The sequence below is a fragment of the Acyrthosiphon pisum genome, chromosome A1 (genome assembly GCF_005508785.2).
Source record: "Acyrthosiphon pisum isolate AL4f chromosome A1, pea_aphid_22Mar2018_4r6ur, whole genome shotgun sequence".
Lineage (NCBI taxonomy): Eukaryota > Metazoa > Arthropoda > Insecta > Hemiptera > Aphididae > Acyrthosiphon > Acyrthosiphon pisum.
The window spans coordinates 108,620,738-108,639,638 of NC_042494.1; the positions used below are offsets into that span (position 1 = coordinate 108,620,738).

At 26.9% G+C, this 18,901-nt stretch overlaps 1 protein-coding gene across 1 annotated transcript; it reads left to right on the forward strand.

Moving 5' to 3' along the window:
- The first annotated feature begins 3,759 nt into the window (after positions 1-3,759).
- On the forward strand, positions 3,760-18,012 carry LOC107884318 (NFX1-type zinc finger-containing protein 1-like). The gene is made up of 9 exons (XM_016806115.2): positions 3,760-3,984; positions 5,328-7,106; positions 7,653-7,736; positions 8,199-8,467; positions 12,618-12,761; positions 13,409-13,673; positions 13,744-13,939; positions 13,999-14,072; positions 17,759-18,012. The coding sequence occupies exons 2-8, from the start codon at positions 5,441-5,443 to the stop codon at positions 14,069-14,071; spliced, it is 2,697 nt and encodes an 898-aa protein (XP_016661604.1). The 5' UTR covers positions 3,760-3,984; positions 5,328-5,440; the 3' UTR covers position 14,072; positions 17,759-18,012.
- Positions 18,013-18,901: the final 889 nt, after the last annotated feature.

Sequence of the window (18,901 nt, forward strand, 5' to 3'; positions counted from 1 at the left end):
TACGGTAAACAATAGTCTGGATTTAAACTCTGACCATTCGTCCGTTACCCTAATTATTAATGCTTCACCTCAGTCACTCAACGATAGACCTTCTCTTTTTTCACCGATGACTGATCGTCATAAATTTCACAATATAGTAAATGAAAACATTAATCTAAAAATTAAGCTAAAATCAGAACAAGACATCGATGATGCAGTTAATAACCTTACCACCCTCATCCACTCGGCGGCTAGCTTATCGAACACCATAAGCAACTCAAAGACCTATTCTCACAATTACCCATTTCTCTCTGAACAAGTCCGTTCACTAATTGTAGAAAAGCGAAGGGCGAGAGCACTCTATCAATCCACACGGCTTCCTTCTCATAAAAGTTTATATAATAGGCTAGCTAACTATTTAAAAAAGACTCTAGCTAAGCTAAAAGGTAATATATTCGAACAAAAACTAACAAATCTCTCCTCTTTAGATGGTAGTTTATGGAAAGAAACAAAAAAAATACTTCAATATAAAACTCCTTCAATCCCATTAATTAAACCTGATAATTCATATGCCTATTCAGACTTAGATAAAGCTGAACTATTCAAAACACATCTACATGAAACGTTTCAACCACACCATGATATATTCTTACCCCAACAGATTAATGAGGTTACTAATTTTTTAAACATTCCTCCTCCTATTAGTCCTCCAGGAAAATTCTTTACCCCTAATGAAATTAAACAAACAATACAAAAATATTCACTAAGAAAATCTCCTGGGTTTGATCTCGTTACAGCCGAAGTGGCGAGATGCCTTCCCAAAAAAGCTATAGTTCTATTAACTTATATATTTAATGCTATTCTTAGATTATCTTATTTTCCAATCTTATGGAAATTCTCCAAAATAATTCTTTTTCCTAAGCCTGACAAACCTCTCGACACTCCTACTTCATTCAGACCTATTAGCCTCTTGCCCTTCTTCTCAAAAATTCTGGAAAGACTTATCTTAAAACGTTTATTACCGCATATTACCTCCAACAACATACTCCCAAATTCTCAATTTGGGTTCCGCAACTCTCACAGCACGATACATCAAGCTCACCGAGTTGTTGATGCTATTTCTACAACTCTGGAAAAAAAAACTTTATTGCTCTTGCGTTTTCTTAGACGTGTCACAAGCCTTCGATCGTGTCTGGCATGAAGGCTTACAATTTAAACTAAAAAAATTTCTCCCCTCTGCCTTATTCCTATTGATTAAATCATACTTAACTGATAGACACTTTCAAGTTCAATTTAAATCTTCAACATCAGGCATTGCACCAATTAAAGCGGGTGTACCACAAGGCGGCATACTCTCCCCCTTCCTATTTAACATTTATGTAGCTGATCAACCTTCCATGCAACAAACCATCATGGCCGATTACGCCGACGACAAAGTTATTTTATCCATAAACAAAGATCCATTAGCTGCCTCATTAAATTTGCAATTGCATCTTAATCTCTTGTCTGAGTGGTATGCCAAATGGCGAGTTAAAATTAACCAAAATAAATCTCAGCACACAACATTCACACTCAAACAAGGAACGTGCCCAAACATTACCCTTAACAACGAACCAATTCCCACTTCTGACACAGCCAAATACTTAGGATTAATCCTAGATAAAAGATTGACATGGAAGAAACACCTTCAAACCAAAAGAATAACCTTAAATAATCGTTTACGTATGCTTAGACCTCTTTTAACTAAAAATAAGTTCTCCACTCTAAATACCAAACTTACAATCTACAAAGCGCTTCTTAAACCAATCTGGACGTATGGACTACAACTATGGGGTTCAGCAAAAATATCTAACACTAATAGAATTCAAACGTTCCAAAATATATCACTTCGACGATTATCAAATGCTCCACCCTATATTTCTAACTATACTCTGCATAACGATCTCCATGTGAGAACAATAGTTGAGGAAGCACGCATTTTTTACACTCGTTTCCACAAACGACTCCATTCACACCCTAACCCTCTCATAAACGATCTTTCTATCCTTACATTACCTGGAAATCCAAACCGCAGACTAAAAAGAAAGTGGTGCCGCGACCTATTACAAAACTTTAATGTCTAACGTCTGTCAAAAAAAAAAAAAAAAAAAATATATAAATTATGTAATTATAGTAAAAATTAATTAAAATAATTAATCAATTAGTCAAGAGTCACTAATGGGTGGCTGCTTAAATCACGCCTGTCACGTATCATGTACTATTATCATATAAGCTTATTGTGCAAACTGTACAGATTGTTTATTTCAAATAAAAAATAAAAAAAAAAAATATTTATGAGCCTTTGAAGTTCAAATAACTCAAAACTTTTCTACTTTACTGGGCACCCTTTTTTTTTAGCAATTTTTATTTTTGAAACTTATGTAGTTAAGTACGCTGAAAACGATGGAGAAGTAAGAATTTGGCGCGTGGACTTAGTTTCGAAGTTAAGGGCTAATGAAGTTCATTATATTTGCGATTTTGAAACAAATGTACTTTACCGGACAGCATTTTTTTTCAAAATACGGGGTTTTTTATACTGAATTCAAAACTGTTTGAAAAATTTCCCGGAAACTTACTGTTCAAAAGTTATGGAAGTTAAAAGTTGCAGTGATTACGCGTGTATCGGCACAACAATTATTAAACGATTTAAATCTATGTTATGTCTTAGTATAGTGTACCTACAGGCAGTGATTATACGTTTTACGGCACTCATCGCTGCACTCCGAAATAGTGAACTTCATTAGGCTATAACTTCAAAACTAAGTCCGTTCGCCAAATTCGGACTTCACCATAGTTTTCAGCGTACTTAACTACATAAGTTTCAAAAAAAAATAATATCAATATTCGTAAGAGTCGTAGTGAACTAGTGTGATGCGCGCGAATGCGTAAAAATCGCGATTTATACAAAAAAGTTCTTTCAAAATCAATAATTTGTTGTGTTTTTCAAACTTCAATAACTATTTTTGTAGTTCCGATATAGCAAAAATAAAAACGATAATTCACAGCTAAAGTTCTCATTTTATGTGGTGAAAATTTCGTCTCATATTAGTTATTACTGTACCTACCCTTCTCGTCTCTCGGTTCGTTCCAGCGCCAAAACAATTTTTGCTATGTTTTACATTAGTAAGACGGAGACAAAACAATATGCGGGTGTAGCGTCCTCTTAATATTTAATAAATCGCGTACCTATTTCAATAAGTTTATTAATATAATTTAAATTATACGTTCCTCGTGCGCAGAATATAATATAACTTACTGTAAAAGTAGTAAGCACTTAGCACATATTACAAAAAAAAAAATAGATAATATTATAATACATTTATTAATTATTATCCTTATCTGTGCTGTGGCAAGTAGTCAATTTAAACTTTTTTTAAAGGGTCAGCGTAAGATGTAGAGAATTTAATTAATATAGGTATTGCACCTAGATGATAATAATTTATATTATATACCATACAGGTAATGTATACAGCATACATTCTATATTTTAATATTAATTATTAATATTGACTATTGTATAACATACAATTACTATTATGAATTATTATGATCTAACTATCTAAGAACTGCACAGTCTGAAAAATGCGGGAATCTTTTTACAGTGTAATCTCTATTCAATATTCCAACTTTTTGTACTTTAAAGTCAACACTGTTAGATAATTTCCTTGGGTTTTAGTTGATAAATTTATTTTTGGAAATAAATAAATAATCATAAAATTATATATGCCTCTTTGGCTCTTATCCAATATCCAGTGACCAGTATCCAGTTATCCATAAATGAATAGGTTTTTAATAAAATATTTTACATTTTTATTTCTTACTTGTAATTTATAATTATAAATTGACATAATTCCATTTTTAGCGAACACTAATATTTGTTTATTTAACTTCTTTCTTGTTTATAGAAGACTAAAATATTTTAATATTAGTTTGCATTATAACAAAAACACCACGATAAATATTTTGGTAAGTTTAATAAATACATTTTTTTAACAATCGCGCAAAACCATGTTCATTAATTAATATCAGTGATTTCATTTTATATTTAAAATATTAGTAATTAGGTAGCTTAATGAAATATGAAATATTAAGTAGTGTAAAAATGTGTTGCATTAAAGCAGAGTTGGTAATAAAACACAATATATAAAACGTTATTTATGTGTCACGTACACATAGGCGCAACTAGGAACATTTTTCTGGTGGAGTTATAATATTTTAAACTAAAATATGATTAAAAAATTGGAGGGGGGGCTTGCTTACTAGTTAAATTTTGTCTATTTTTAAAATATTTTAGAAATTGTTTGCAATTCATTAGCGATTTGCACTAACTTAATTTTTTTGACATGTTTGTTATTGACCGCACCACCCATTTATAAAAATTAAATTTTTATAATTTACTAAACTAAATTCAACACAATAGAGAACAGTACACGTAAACGACTGTCACAAAGTTAACTAAAGTCTGAATTCAATGATAAAATAAATAAGAATGTCAATTGGTTGTACTATTTAAAATTTGTATTAAATTAATTTAAGAAATAAATTGAGATTATGATATTAATATTATTATAAATGTACATACAACAATTGAGCAATATATTCCTTTCCTTCATAAAACACACACACATACCACTTTCATGCACGTCCTCGTATGCGTCTTTATATAAATATATTCCAGCTATTAAATATTAGTTACCAATTTATCAATATGAAAATAATTTCTTAGCACACAATATAATCCCATTGAGCTGCTTTTAAAACCAGATAGGAGCAAATGCAAATCTTGCCGCCACCCAAATGACACCACTGCTAAGATTGAAAAAAAGTACCTATTGTAAAATATGAAATAAGTAGTAAAATATTTTTGCTATCTTTTCTCTTTGTTTTATTCTTGTTAATATTAATAAGAGCACTTGTCCATACAATGTTTGTAAAAAATGTCTGGTAATAATTTCTGAGTATATAATATAGTATTAAATAATTATTTTTGGCATGGATAGGTACAATATTAACTCTAATTTTTCAATTTTTTATCCACATGCACGCTTTGAGCCTCCGAATCTATTAGTTTTTGAAAAATATTCTATTGTAACATTTATAAACCAGTTTCAATATAATAATTATCTAGAAAAGAATTCTTTATATAGTAGAAAAGAAATTGTAATTTTCTGTCTACATACATAGTTGCTAAAAATATTTAGTTTAATATTAAATATTAAAAATTCAAATAATAATTTGTTGAAATATTTAGTTAATATTATTGTATAACTACCTACTATTAAATTTTATATTTTTTATATGAATTTCAGTAATAATTTTGGCTGAATAAATATATGAAATAGAATTAAACATTGAGCTATAATATCAACAACAAATATATGCAATAGTAAAACTACAGTTATATTCAATAGAAACATCAACCATGGATGAATTGTGTGATAAAATGGCAGTCATAAATGTTGCTCCTCAGAATCTTGTAACAAATTATGAACAACTAGAACTATTATCAGAATCAGAACCTGAAAAATTATTTGCATTTCTAATTAATAACAATAATTTCAAATATATGTTGAATAAATGTGTAGATATTACAGTACTCATACATTTGATGAATATATTTTCAAAAGTAAAATTATTGCAATTAACTCAAATAAAATCTACTGCTTTAGATATGATATATAATTCAAAATATTTAGAACACTTAAATAACTCTCTTATCGATGTTGTTAAACTTGAAGATTTAATTAGTGAGATTAAATTACAAGAATTCTTCATTAACTGTAAAAGTATATTAGAAATTATTGCAAATCCAAAATCTAAAGAACTCTTGAATGAAATAATACAATTTATACAACCCATATTAATTGAATCAAGTTCAACGGATATTAAAGAATTAGTTTTGATTAATGATGACTCGGAGTCTGAAAAAATTGTCAAAAATGCTGTGCATTATGATATTAAAAGATGGCCACAATGTTATAAGTCCCTTTCTATTTATCCTGTAATCACAGATATTACTGCAAAAAAAGTAATTTTGAGTCCAAATATAATGGAAGGAAGTTATGATAATATTGAACATTACATTGACGTACAATTTCGTTTGCTTCGTGAAGATATCTTAGCTCCAATGCGAGAAGGTATTCAGTCTTATAAAATAATGAGTAAACTTAACCAAAAATGTGTTATAAAGATGCCTAATATGCGTATTTATTTTGAGGCAAAGATTACAAAAAAGTACACAGAAAAAGAAACCTTTTTAGTACATTTTTTCACCAAAGAAGATTGCTCAATTAATTCAAAAAGATTTATGTTTGAATCACTGTTGGTATTTAGTGATGATAATTTTAATTCAATGTTTTTTGCAACAGTTATTAAAATGAATCAGCAAATATCATTACCAATAAAAACATTAGTAATTCAACCTTTGGGTAATAAACCATCAATTAAATTGAATTCACCTTATACTATGGCTGAATCTGATGCGTATTTTTTACCCTACATGTATAGTATGGAAGTTTTGAAAACATTTGACCATTATAACTTTCCTATGAAATCGTATATTGTGTATGGAAAAACGAAATCTAAAGTTCCAGCATACTTAAAATACAGTTCAAAAATATACAATATTAATGGTTCACAGTTTGATATTTTAAATGATAAACTTTGGCCAGATAACAAGGTTCTAGGACTCGATTGTGCTCAAAGAATGGCATTTAAAGCGGCATTAACTGAAGAATTTACTGTAATTCAAGGACCTCCTGGTACTGGAAAAACATATATTGGTCTTAGAATAGCCAGAAGTATTATAGAGAATATGTATGAAACAAATATACTTAAAAAACCAATTGTAGTTGTTTGTTATACAAATCATGCTTTGGATCAATTTCTTGAAGGTTTAATTAATATCACTAAAAAAATTACAAGAATTGGTGGTGGATGTAAATCAGTTGTTTTAAAATCCCATGTATTAGGAAATATTAATAGTCCTTCAGCAAAATTAAATTTGAGTAATTCATATGTAGTTGGACTTACTACTACTGGAGCTGCAATGAGACATTCTCTGTTATTGGAACTAGGACCCCCTATAGGTTAGTTGAGATTTATATTTTGTTATTATAATTAATATCAAATTGCATATTGTATTTGTACTATTATTTTGTATAGATTGAAATTATTTATTTTCAATAATTAAAAAAAATCACATTAAGTATTTATTTTAATTTAATGTATTAAGACATAATATTTTCAATATAGAGATTTAATTATGTCAAATTTAATATTTTAATAATAATTAAACTATATTACTAAAACGATCTTATAATAATAAAATATCAAAATCAAACTTTAGTTGACTAATGATTTGTAAATAAATAACTAATTGAAAAAAGGAATTTTAAATTCTTGGGTATTATAGTAAATATAATAAAATACTAGGGCATCAAAATTACATTGCATTAGAGGTACAAATGATACAAATACGATTTTTATTTATTAAATATAGTTAATATAAATTAATATAAGTACATAATATAAATACTAAAATATTAAATTAAATACTAGATACCTATTTTTTAAATAAATTATTTTTTATTATTTGTTATTTGTTATATATTATATTATTTTAAAATTTGCAGTTATTGTGGAAGAAGCTGCTGAAATCTTAGAGTCACACGTAGTTGCATCCTTAACTGAATCTTGTCAACATTTAATTTTAATTGGTAAGTATTATACTTGCATATTAAATAGCATTTAAAATGTATTTTTAAATTTAAGTTTTTATAGTTTAAAAAAAAATATTTTAACTATAATTTAATTGTGTGAGTATTTGTTACATACTTTAAACTTCAATATATTATAAAAAGGTTGGCATAGACAGAATTTTCGTTGCTTTCTCATGATAGCAGCTTAATAAATTATAAAGGCAAATTGTAAACGAAAAAATAAATATGCAAGTAGGTAACTGTTTTATAAAATATTTTGTCTTCTAATTTTCAAATATTTTCAAATTTAAACTATCAGTTTTGAAGATAGGTTTATTATAGTATTATACTTTGAATTTATTATAATTAAAATGGAAGTCAATGATCTTTTATCATCTTTTTTTTTAAAAGAAAATAGAAGAGCAAATTGTAGTATTTTATGACCAATTATTTATTAAATTATATTTGTATGATTTATAGGTGATCATCAACAATTACGTCCAAGAAATGCATCCTATACACTTGCAAAACGGTTTAATTTTGATGTTTCGTTATTTGAACGTATGGTAAAAAATGGATTTCCCTGTTATACCTTAGCCACACAACATCGAATGCGGCCTGAAATATCCTCTTTAATGAAACCTATTTATCCTTTCTTAATGGATCATAAATCAGTTAAACACAGAAGTGATATTGGAGGTGTTACTAAGAATATATATTTTATTCACCACACAGTAAATGAAGAGAAAGTAAGGAATATTATTGATTATTGAGTAGTAACTAATAACTTACTATTTATTTGTATTACACTCTGTCTCAAAGTGAAATACACATTTTATGAGCACTTTTTTCCTCTTCCACCAGTCACTACCTGTGCCGATTTGTGGAAGATATGCGCCTCCGGTCAGATACAGGTCGCCACTTAGTGTTAGAATAAGTAGAATTTTAGAGAGTGTAGATATCAATAATAATATAAATCTAAAGTGTTTTCATTTTAAACCTTACTGAATAATCTATCATGAAGACATTTTCAAAAAATATTAGGTTTTATTAAACGTCACTCCTCCAGGTTCACAGATCCTAGATCTTTTAAATCACTTTATTCGGCTTTATTAGGTCTATTTTGGCATATAGTGCCATTATCCAGAACCCATATTTTAACTTAGAAAGTGAATCAATCAAAAGAGTCCAAAATCATATCCTTGGCTTACAAATTACATTTTCCATTGGAACTACACAATAATTATGAAGCTATTGGCTATTCTCATAAATTTGAACTTACGGTACTTTCCTGTTATACAAGACTACAGCTGCTTATCGCGACTACCATCCAAGACTACCTCCGTTATCAAGACTACCAAAATGGTACTTTCCTATTATACGAGACTACCTTATTTTTCTTGCCTTCTTTGATATATTTTTTAATAATATGTATCGTGGGTATGGCTAGAATGAAATAAAGAAAAATTTTAAATTTGCATAGTAATTATTCGTTATGTATTTTACACGGTACCTACACTCAAAAGTGCCAAATTTGCCTCGGCGTAGGTATGGAAAACAATAAAATAATAATAATAATTTAAAATGGTAAATCCACAAATAAGATAATAAATAATTTGTGTATCATAAGGATGTCCACATTCAGATTATACAAAAAAAATTAAATAAACAGAAAATTTAAATACATAATACTAAATTTGCCGCGGCGTATAGAAAACAATGAAATAATAGTAATACAAATTAGTAAATCACAAAATAAAAATAAAATAATTATTTCAATATAAGATGTGAATGTAAAAAAAAATGATATTAATGGAAGAAATTGAATTTTATCGTTTCTAAAATTTCGGTGAATTTACATCTTTTGCGTTTTGCCTCCGCATGAACTCAGCTAAATATGACTTTAGATGATGACGCACGGTGCCACAATGTTTTTTATTCTGCCATTTTGCTGATGCCCATAGACGTTCTACACTTTAAGTATGTGCTCCACTTTAGGGATCTACAAAGTTTTTTGTATGGTTTACTGTTAAATGTTTATAACCCGCTTTCTCAAGTTCGCTAGAGCTGTATGCCCGCCAACAATCAGAATAAATTATTATTCCTTTTTTTATATTTAATAATATTAAATTTAGGAGAGTAGACATAGTTCGATCAGGAATCTGGACCAAAAAACATTCCTTAGTTTCCCGACATAGACCTCCAAAAATCCACTGTTGTGGAAGAATTCTGCCTGCATTATTTTTGCGCTTGGAAAATAAACTTTCGTCTGTTTCAACAATTTTTCCGTGTCTTCCAATTTTTCCTTGATTCCTTGCCTCGACATTCAGTACACAAACTTCCCACAAATAATTATTCCAATCTATTACTGTATTTTTATTTATTTTCAAATTTTGTTCACACCATTTTATTGAAGTTAACTCTTGACTCCAAGCAAAAATAAACCGTAAGACAGTAACAAATGGAAGACGACTGTGCTCAAACCAAGTGTTACTTCGGACACTTACCTTTTTTTGACAATTTTGAATATTACACTTCCCAAATATCAACTTTCCGAAGTATAATTTAGTGTCATGACCATTCTTGCATTGTCTTTGCGTATGTAATATACTGTGTCCTGAAGTAGCCTTACTGCATCCTCTTCACTTTGAGGTAGAGACCACATGTCCATATCGTATTAATTAATTGATAAAAAAAATTAGAAAAACACAACAAACGTAATTAACGAGAGTATGAAATAGACGAGACAATTACAGCGAAATGACTGCAGAACAGTCAACATTTATAAAAAGGTAATAATATACGTAAAGATAGATATATAATATAATAAATATAATCGAAGCTTATGGATATTGTTATTGTTCAGCTATATTAGCTGAGCTAGGCCTAAAATTCGCTAAAATAGACCGGTTTAAAATTATTGAACCATGTAAATGATAATATTGTGCATTATTTTTCACACCAGTCTAGCGAATCTACAGGTAGTCGCGATAACAGAGGTAGTCTTGGGTGGTAGTCGCAATAACAGCCGTAGTCTCGTATAACAGGAAAGTATTATTTTGGTAGTCTTAGATAACAGGTTTGTGATGATTCAAAAAATGGGGTAGTCTCGTATAACAGGAAAGTACCGAACTTACCTATCATGCTTCCTAATGTGATGTAGCAGATATATCATTCATTATCTCATTAATGTCCATATCGATTCTTACTTATTTTATTTTATTTTTCTTATTGATCTTAAAGCCCGGTAACTATTAGCTGTTTGTTTGTAAGGAAGGGTACTGTAGGTTGGTAAACATGTGTGTTTGGTTTTGTCAGAATTTCCAATTGGGCACCCATAGGTTTCTGCCATGCACGGTCGGGGGATGGTGGCCTCTCTCTCCAAACAGGAGAGAAGTGCTGCCCGCGACTGAGATTCAAACTGGCGACGGTCTTACTTATTATGATATATTAAATGCTAAGTAAATTGAATTGAAGTACACTTATCTTGTTATAATAATTTATTTATTTGGCGAGAAATTATATACTTTATATGATACGGCACACAAAATAACGTGAACAAATTAAACAAAAACGTTAGAAGTTCATTATAATTTAAAATATTATAATGGACATTTCTACTCAAAATAATTCCAATATATCATCGTACGCGAAGTGCGAACACAGTAATAACACACTAATACTAGTAATAATAACAATTTAACAAATTACATTATATAAAATATATAATATATATTATATGAATATTCGACTCACTACCTAGATTGAAAACTTGTATTAAAACATTAATAATCAATAATATTATCCTACAATACTTATTATTAACTCATATATTATTTGAATGTATCCTTGTAATTATAATCATCTAACTTATTGTATTTTTGTGCTCTATAGCTTTTAGGTATTAATTGATTCAGTAGATAATTAGTTATGTTCGGTTAAAAAGAACACCAACATTTACACTGTTCAAAATACACAACTGCTTCTAAATGATAATCACTATCGTGCTACTGCTATATTTTTTTTTATTTAAGCTCGCGCCACAACTTAGGCGCTGGTTATCCAATTTAATATCATATCATCCCAGATATCCCTTGCTTTTTCATTTATCTTCTCATAATACTATAAAATATAAATAATATATTATGTAAATTTAAGTAATATTGTGATTTCAATTTCACACATTGTAAAATAACATAATTATTTTTGTAATTCCATCATCACTAAACTCTCCCCCATTTGGAACCGCTGTTCTAGATCATTATTAAAGTAGTCACCACTTATTGGACTCACTTTAACACCGGGCAATTTAAGTCCATTAACCATATGATTCAATAAAATGAAAGACGTCAGCAAAAAACATATTCTTTTTTCAAAAATCTAAAATATTTATTGAGTTAACAGTTAACAGAAATATATATGTACAGATATGTGCATCTATGTATGTATATGTAATAACTAATAAAATATACCGTTATATTATGTATATGTTATAAAATGTATAATAATAATATAATGTGAGTATTTAATAAAAAAAAATATTATTTAAATATATATTTATTTGTTTATTGTAATAACCTAGGTAATTTCTTAATTTTTTATAGAAATCCATCCAGGGTCAAAGGGAAATTCTTCTTTATTTATCTAATTTTCATAGATCCCATTAACCGGTGTAGTGAGTCATATAGGCAAATGAGTCAATTAACCAAGAGTCCAATAAGCGGCGACCACTATGTATTATATTATTAACCATCATATTGTATTCAAACATAGTAATGTCGTGTATATTTATTGTACAATTTGGCTCATTTCTGTTTTATTCCAACGAATAAATTAATATTATTATTAATTAACTAAGTATTATATATTATTATTTTTATATTGTGTGTATTTCATTAGGATATTGGTTCTAATAGCCACAAAAATATTCATGAAGTAAAATTTTTTATGGAATTTGCCAGATATCTTACAAGTCAAGGCTATAGTCAAAATCAAATTACCATACTAGTAACCTATCGAGATCAATTATTAGAATTTCAAAAGGTAATTCAAATAATTTAAAGTAATTTTTATTAAATGTATTTTTATTTTGGCACTTGTTTATGACTTGAGTAACGTTCATAACAAATTAATATCTTAAACATGAATTTTTAAGTATTTTAAATTATAAATAAAAATAATAGGTGGGTACCATGGAATACGATAGTTAAAATTGTTTAAATTTAAAAAATGTCTTTAGTTAACTAAGAGGTGGGACAATACAACATTTAGAAACTGCTTCACTTTGTCACAATCCTAATATTTTGCCTATACTCTGTCCAGCAAGAGAAGGCACCGATTCTGCACATCCTTCCACATCACCTTAATATTAAAACTGGTTCCCCTTTGGCAGGGTGTTGCGTGAGGAACCAGTTTTGATCGGTATGCAATGCATTCTCTCGCTGGACAGAGCATATTTATATATTATATATTATTTATATATATTTTTACGTTTTAGCAAAATTATGAAGTAACTTATTTTACTACTACTATAGGTTTTTTAGTAAACACTTCCATGTTATAGATATGCTAAAATATCATGTTGGTTAATTAAAAATAGTATTTATAGACTTATATATATTTTATGTAATTCACTTATATTAATGTTATAATATGTTATTTTAATTTATTTCTTATAATTGATGGCTTAGATTCAAGAAACTAGTTCTTTCTTAGAAGATTTTAGAATTGAATGTGTGGATGGCTACCAAGGCGAAGAAAATGATATTGTTCTGTTGTCTTTAGTACGCAGTAACATTGATAATAAAATTGGGTTTTTACACATTCAAAATCGCATTTGTGTTGCCTTATCTAGAGCTAGAGACGGATTATACATCATGGGCAATATGGATAATCTTATACATTCATCCATATGGAAAAAAATCAGCCAGAAACTAGTTGATCAGCGAGCTCTTGGTAGGAAATAAAACTTATATTAAGTATATGCCTTTTATATTTTCAATATTACATCAAAATTAATTTTTAGGCAATAAATTAACTTTACATTGTCAAATTCATAAGGATTGGATTAACACTGTCTCCAATAGTAGTGATTTTGCTAATGTTCGGTGTTCGAAACTATGCAACATTAAAATGGATTGCGGTCATCAATGTCCATATTCTTGTCATTATTGTGATCAATCTCATAAAAACTTATATTGTTGTAAAAAGGATTTTACTAAGTAATTTAAAATTAAATTTGATAATATTTAAAATTATTAACTATTTATCAATTTTCTAGAATATTACCTTGTGGCTTTAAAATCAAAATACAATGCTGGATGAGATTTTTGACTTTTGAATGTCCTCTATAAGGTAAACTTATTTACTTTTTAAATAAATACAAATAACAGTTAACAGTTAATCACAATTAACTATTTTGTATACATTTATTTATGTTATTATTCCGGGCAATTTGATTAATTGACAGTTTTTTTCTTAAACCAGGGATGGAAAACGTTTTTAAAAAACGTTATTAAACGGAAAAAAACATAAAACAAAAACAATTAATAAAACGAAAACGAAAAAAAACAAAAACAATTAATAAACAAAAACAAAAAACAACTGAAAAACGATAACAAAAAATCCCAAAAACCGAAAAAAATTAATAACGAAATCAAAAACGAAAACGAAAATAAATTATAGTATAATACATAATTAAATTATACCACAAAAAAAAAAAAAAATTGAAAAAATATTCACATATTTTATATAAATTATAATTTTGATTTCAATATTAAGAATAATTAATTTTAATTTTTAACTTTTAAGTGCATTTCTGTATTGCGTGTTACTGTTATAACTTAAAAGTTAAAAGTTATAAGTAAAGACCGGATTTATATGCATTTTAAATTGTAAAATATGCATGCAAACATGCACTAAAAAAAGTCAAAATATGCAAGGAAAAAATGCAAAACATGCAAAATAAAATTTCAATTTTATATTTTATTTTAATTTTGCAGTGATAATTATTTATTAATTTTATTACATTTTTCATTAACAAAAAATAACATGTATAATATAGTACAAAAATGTAATTTTTTGTTAAATTGTAATTTAATTTTTAAACATTGATATATTGTAAAAAATATTTTATTAAAATTAAATAGTAGATACATCGGTGATATACTAATATATATATAGGAAAAAAGTACGAACAATTTTATTGAAGGTAGTAAATTATTAATTTGAAAAACAAAGTTATCAAAGTATGTTCCATGTTTATTTCCGTGAAATTATGACGGCGATCTGTAGGAATGTACTTGTATGATGAAAAACTGCATTCGACATCAACACTGGTGATTGGAGCATATTTAAAATTTGCTAGTATATCCGGCGAATAATTTGGAACAGATAAATCGTCAAAATTAGCACTGTCGCCTTGAAGTATTTTCAAAATTTCTTTTAAAACCATTAATCCTTTATTTTATTCAAAACATTTTAACAACAAGATTAGATAAAATAGGTAAAGTCATGTCTCCACTATAAAACCCGCACAACCAACCTATGGAACTATTTTTAGCGTCTGAATATTCTTTGAGACCTAAAATATTTGATATTATAATATTATATAAACATACCTATGATCAGTGTTTTTATTTGTATATATTTGTACAATTTTTTTTAAAATATGCAAAAATATGCAGAACATGCATTAACGTCAGAATATGCGAAAATATGCAGTATAAAATTTTGATATTTAATCAATCAAGTAATGATTTGTGGACACTCATTGACTGCATGTATATGATGTTGAAAATAGCAAAATTCATTTTATGCAAAATCCGGTCTTTAGTTATAAGTTATAAAAATATAATATATATTGTTTTTATCAACGTTTTTGATAATATTGTTTTTTTTTTTATATCTATGATAATTAATTTTAATTTTCAACTTTTAAGTGCATTTTTATGTTGCGCGTTACTATTATAACTTAAAAGTTATAAGTTATAAGAATATAATATTAAAAAAAAAAAATATATTATCAAAAACGTTATTTGGAAACAATTGGAAAATAACGTTTTTAAAAACGTTAATCAAAAACAATATGGAAAAATAACGTTTTTAAAAATGTTAATCAAAAACAATAAAGAAAAATAACGTTTTTAAAAACTTTAATCAAAAACGTTTAAAAACGTTAAACAAAAACGATATTTTTTAAATCAATAAACAAAAACGAAAACGAAAAAATTAAAAACGTTTTCCATCCCTGTCTTAAACACATAATTTAGTATTAGAGAGTGTGGTAGAAAGTGTCTTATCACACCATTGTATTTTTTATTTAGTTTTGAATTTATTTTTATAACAAACTATAATTTCATGTTATGGTCTAAAGTTTTAGAATTTTAAGTAATTAGTGATTAATAATACAACTAAAAATCACAGTTTTACAAATTGTTCTATCAACATTTGTTATATAATATATAAGACACTAGTATATTAAAAACAAACTAATACCTTTGACATTATTAAACAAAAAATCAGACATTGGACTAAACATTGTGAGAAAAATAAATAATTTTTTTCATGATCTATTATTAATATTTAATAGTTACCCACCCAGTCTTATCCATGCCAAAGATTTGTTTTATATGAATATATTTCTAAAAAAAATGTATGTACAATATTTCTGCTAATAATATTAGTAATATATTAATATGTAACCATTAGCAACCAATAGAGTTAAATGAGTCTAATAATATAATTAAACAAAAATATATTATTTTTTTTTCGAAGCTGGATAAAATTTTTAAAAATAGTGAAGGAAACCATACAATTGTATAATATTATGCTGTAGTTTCGAAAATATAAGTTGCTTTCATTCACTCAAAATTCTACAGATTTCTTCAAAATTGTTATTTCCTCCAAATAATAAATAAAATATAAATAACTATGCAAAATGGCTATTTATATTTTATTTATAATATGGAGGAAATAGCAATTTTGAGTGGACGAAAGCAACTTAAATTTTCCAAAATAAAGCATAATATTGTACAATTGCATGGTTTCCTTCATTTTTTTTCTCTTTAATAATTAATGCTAATCCTATAGGTATAAAGAATACACTAATGATTAATGTTTTATGTAATATTTTTATTTGTTTTATTATATTGTCCAATATATCCACCATTAACTGCTATCCTGTGCACAAGTCAGTTTTATAGACCCAAGATCTTTATAATGAATTTAGAGCTATAATTAAAAAATTGCGAGACAATTCAGTAACATTAATTTTGTTACATTGATCATTGGCCTATAAAATATTGACTGTTACATAGCAGTTTATGTTGGATATATTGAAAAATATTTTAAAACAAATAAAAAATATTACATACAATTTCAATGGTATAAGTAATGGTAAGTAGATATAATTACTTGAAATCAATTACCTATATTTGTCCGATCCAAATGTTTTGTTTTATATGTATTTTTAGAATTTATAAAATAGTTATTTAATAAATAAAAAAAAAAAACGGTTATTCTCTTTTGTAGTCTTCAAACTAGGGGTCGTGGTTGTGAACGGGTAATAGAATACACGGGTACACGGAGCCGTTACACATGCGTGTAAAAATGATATATTAAAGCCCGTGTTTTTAATACCCGTGTATATTGTATATTAATTTGTATATTGATAAATTGTAGTACAAGACCAACTTCAATAATAAGTATTATATTCAATATTCAATGGGTGGTAGGTCATTCAAAAAATGAATTTCCTCGTAAAATATTTCACTTCCCCGCGCATCTGAATCTACACACTTTTTATGATGTAATTGTCAACAATATACCTTCTTATACCTATGCTATACTGATAATATTGATTGTACTCCTAACAAATTGTATAAGGGACATAGGCAGACATTTTTGAGCTTAAATAGTTTAACAGAGAATTCTGAAACCAAATAAATATATGATTAATATCAATTGATAACCTTTTTAACTATAACCATTTATTATTGGATTTATTAATTTAATATTGATTGTTATTTGTTATTTTACAGGTACCTATCTACATAATGAAAAACTAAAAGGCCTATATTATATTGTACCAATTTTGTTTAAATAGTATACAATTCATAGACGTATCACCGACATATTAAAGATTATATATTGAAACTGTTTCCTTACCCTGGGAAATCCATTGTTAATTTATGAAATGAAAATCATCTAATAGCAATTATATCCAATTATTTATAATTTGATTGTAAAACTATACAAAACTATACATGTATTTTTTTAATTAAACTATTTGATATTGTTCATAATTATAATATATTAAAAATGTATATGAGTATATTTTTTTAAAAGAAACTAGTTATAAATTATTTATATTCTAAGTTGTTTTATATTATTAAAATTTGAATTATTAATCTAAAACCATTCTATCTAAATATATATCTTATAGTGGTGGTTGTAAAACAATTTAGTCTTGTAAAGTATTTGAGTAAAGTATTTAAATTTCAAAATTGTATTGGTCATACTTTTTACATCGATCTCATTTTAATATTTGTTATATTATTATGTTTTTTATATTTTTTTTTATTCTTCCATATTAATTTTAAGTAATTAAAGAATAACAATTTTTTAGAAATAAAACTTGTATTTTTTATTTTTATATCATAATGTTATTAGTTAATTAAAAAACAAAATTCTTATATCATTTTTTAATGTATACAATTTTAATTTTGAACGTGTAGTTATAACTTATAATTAGGTAGGTATTTCAAGTTTTAACTAAATTAGCATATTATATTATACATGCAGTGACAAAGTGAAAAATAACAATAATCCTAATATCGTCCCCGTTCATGCAAAGTACACTAAGTCCAAAAATCGACTTAGAAATTTGTATTTTAACAATAATAAGAGCTATAAATTTCACAGTGTCATATTATTTATAACTACTCATTAACAGCTACTTCCCTTAAGGGAAACTCAATTAAAAAAAGAAAGAAAAAAATTTGGTTACATATGGTATACATTTAAAGTTTGAAAAAATTTCAAAAGCTGATTCATGTTTTTGGACTTGGTGTGTTTTGCATGAACGGGGACGATATGATCTAATTTATATTAATATTTACATTAAAAAAGGAGTCACCCTATTTGTATCACTTATATCTTATAAGCAAGGCTCAAGACAACAC

Excerpts from the sequence above, each read along its gene's own strand:
- LOC107884318 (XM_016806115.2), top strand. The coding sequence starts at position 5,441 with ATGGATGAATTGTGTGATAAAATGGCAGTCATAAATGTTGCTCCTCAG. Across the intron at positions 7,107-7,652 it reads GGAACTAGGACCCCCTATAG|TTATTGTGGAAGAAGCTGCT; the intron begins GTTAGTTGAGAT and ends TAAAATTTGCAG. Across the intron at positions 12,762-13,408 it reads AATTATTAGAATTTCAAAAG|ATTCAAGAAACTAGTTCTTT; the intron begins GTAATTCAAATA and ends TTGATGGCTTAG.